This window comes from Zingiber officinale, chromosome 9B, assembly GCF_018446385.1.
Source record: "Zingiber officinale cultivar Zhangliang chromosome 9B, Zo_v1.1, whole genome shotgun sequence".
Lineage (NCBI taxonomy): Eukaryota > Viridiplantae > Streptophyta > Magnoliopsida > Zingiberales > Zingiberaceae > Zingiber > Zingiber officinale.
In genome coordinates, this window is record NC_056003.1 from 81,257,301 (window position 1) to 81,260,134 (window position 2,834).

The 2,834-nt window shown below is 41.7% G+C and overlaps 1 protein-coding gene across 1 annotated transcript; it reads left to right on the top strand.

Annotated features, from left to right (window-relative positions):
* Nucleotides 1-1,316: 1,316 nt before the first annotated feature.
* Nucleotides 1,317-2,184, top strand: LOC122025223 (B3 domain-containing protein Os06g0107800-like). Its single transcript, XM_042583991.1, has one exon. It carries the CDS (start codon nucleotides 1,328-1,330, stop codon nucleotides 2,009-2,011), a length of 684 nt encoding a protein of 227 aa, XP_042439925.1. The 5' UTR covers nucleotides 1,317-1,327; the 3' UTR covers nucleotides 2,012-2,184.
* Nucleotides 2,185-2,834: the final 650 nt, after the last annotated feature.

Consider the following 2,834-nt stretch of genomic DNA (forward strand, 5'->3'; position numbering starts at 1 on the left):
GACCGGACCCTTATATCGATCGGACACTAAGTCCCTTAGTATTAATAAAACTCTCAAGCTGAGTCAATACTATTCAGAGTCAAGTCTCTTTATATCACTCAAGGATATCATGGTTAGCTATTTCAGGTAAATAATCTAAGCGATCGGACCTATGATCTGACCGGACAAACTGGATACTTTGTCTGATCGGAGCGGCTGAGTGTAGGATGAGTCCCTAATAATATTTCTCAAATCCGACCTGATTGCTCTTGCAAGCTACAATCGATCGGACTACAGAGGGGATTCGTTCGATTTACTAACTAAGCATATTAAGAGTCCCTCAACCCAACGATCTCACATTTTTTTTTGACATTTTGTGTCACGAATGACAAAGAATATTCCATATGCAAGTTGTCAACTAGAAGCTTCTACTCTGTTAAATGCAGAGATTACGGATCTATTTTAGGAAAGATAACAGAGCATATCTTTATGGTTTGTTCTTTTTTGAAAACACTTTAAGATTCATGCACAGACAAGCAGTAACATTATAAAAGGGGGTCTTCATCTACAGGCGCATATACGTTATATGCATTATTCATTTACTATTGTTCACTGCCTTCCACCGAGCATTCACTGACTTGAGCGTCCCTCAACCCAACGATCTCACATTCTTTTTTGACGTTTTGTGTCACGAATGACAGAATATTCCATATGCAAGTTGTCAACTAGAAGCTTCTACTCTGTTAAATGCAGAGATTACGGGTCTATTTTAGGAAAGGTAACAGAGCATATCTTTATGGTTTGTTTTTTTTTTTAAACACTTTAAGATTCATGCACAGACAAACAGTAACATTATAAAAGGGGGTCTCCATCTACAAGCGCAGATACGTTATATGCATTATTCATTTACTATTGTTCACTGCCTTCCACCGAGCATTCACTGACTTGAGCGTCGAGTGTCTGCACCGGGACCCCTCCCTGGCTTGGTTGTTACGTTCCTTTTGACATATAAGATCGTTCAGAGTTATTTTTGTCAACCCGAAGTCTGCTCAATCAATATCAAAGTCACGTACTCAGTACATCATTTTCACCGATTTCATAACAAAATAGAGGAGCTTAATTTTGTTGTCAAGTTAGCTAGGTAGTTGATGATCGACTACGTGTAGCCCCTCACATGAGCTAGCTAGCAAGCTAGCTCAGTGACATGAATGATTCATGGTCCCTCCCGGCCCACTACCTTCCCCCCTCCACTCACTCCTCTCTCACGTACCTTTCACACCTTTAACTTGTGCTCTTCCTCCTCCTCTCTCTTTTCATATCTCCTCTCCCTTCTCTGCAATTCCTCAACATGGAGAGCGATACTAACTGCAGGGAGTTGATGTTCGAGAAGGTGGTGACGCCGAGCGACGTCGGGAAGCTGAACCGGCTGGTGATCCCAAAGCAGCAGGCAGAGAGGCATTTCCCGGCGCCGGCATCGGCTGGTTCCGAGACCACTAAGGGGGTGTTGCTGAGCTTCGAGGACGCTCGTACCGGTCGCGCCTGGCGCTTCCGCTACTCCTACTGGGGCAGCAGCCAGAGCTACGTCATCACCAAAGGATGGAGCCGCTTCGTCAAGGACAAAAACCTCCTCGCCGGAGACACCGTCTCCTTCGCGCGCAACCACCAACTCTTCTTCATCGACTGCAGGCGCCAGAAGCGCACGAATAATGTTAATTGCTATGTCAATTGTTGCGACAATTACAGGCCGCTCATCAGAGCTTTCTCTTTCTCTTTCCCTCCCCTTCAGCCGCTCCCGTGGAGCTACTTACGACTGCCGCCGCTGCCACCGGCGGCAGGGCAAGTGCAGGGGATCAATTCTGTCGGGCATTTCTGCGAACAGGTGGCTGGCGGCAGCGGCCGAGCGAAACGAGTCAGGCTCTTCGGAGTCAACTTGGACTGCTGTTCTGAATCAGCCGGCATTAAGGAGACGACTCCGGCGGGATTGCGGTTGCCGGCGGCGTCAATGATTAGGGATAAAAGTCCTCAACTTTAGATCTCTACGTGCGACCAAAGAATACATGGATGGATGTGTACTATAAGTATTTATTAAACAGCTTATGATTCCTGTTTATGTACTCATATATAATTAATTTCAATATTCTATGAAGTTGTAAGCATAATTTGTTTAATTTACATCTACCATATCATTAATGATTTGCTGATCAATCGATCGAGACTTACTTTGCTTAAATCAAATTTTGGTTTGCTCGTTATTTATGTTCTAATTTTTATTTGATTAATTAGGAAGAAGTTTCATCACCTGACCTGCCTCAGTATCAACACCAAAAGAGGAAAAAAAAAACAGGCATGCCTATCAATATATACCTGCAGCCTAGGTAAGATCTAATTACTGCTCTTAATTAGTTTTTATTTTTATTGTGTTATTGTCTTTGTCTTTTTATTGCCTCAGCATTTGTGTAGTTCATAGAATTTTGTTACTTCATCAGCATATACATTACTGTCAATCCACAAAATTAATATGGCGTGATAATGAAACTACAAAGAGAGTTTGCTAGTAACAAGACGTGAATATTAATTTGAGTTATGCATAAGTTTATATATATTTACATATGCAAATAGCTTAAGAAGCAAAAGAAACTTAAATTTCAAAAATCATTGACTAGTTAGAATTCAAGCTAATTCTATCACACCCTTTGCTTGGATTTTCATGTGTAGAATCAGGACATTTTAATCTAGGTTTTAATCTCAAATTCATCTTTGTATCTTATCTCTCTAACCCTGTAAACATATGTAGGGTTGTAAATAACTAAGCGTTCGTGAACAAACTTAATGTTCGGCTTGGTAAGAGCTTGTTT

Coding starts and splice junctions, on each gene's coding strand:
- LOC122025223 (XM_042583991.1), top strand. CDS start 1,328: ATGGAGAGCGATACTAACTGCAGGGAGTTGATGTTCGAGAAGGTGGTG.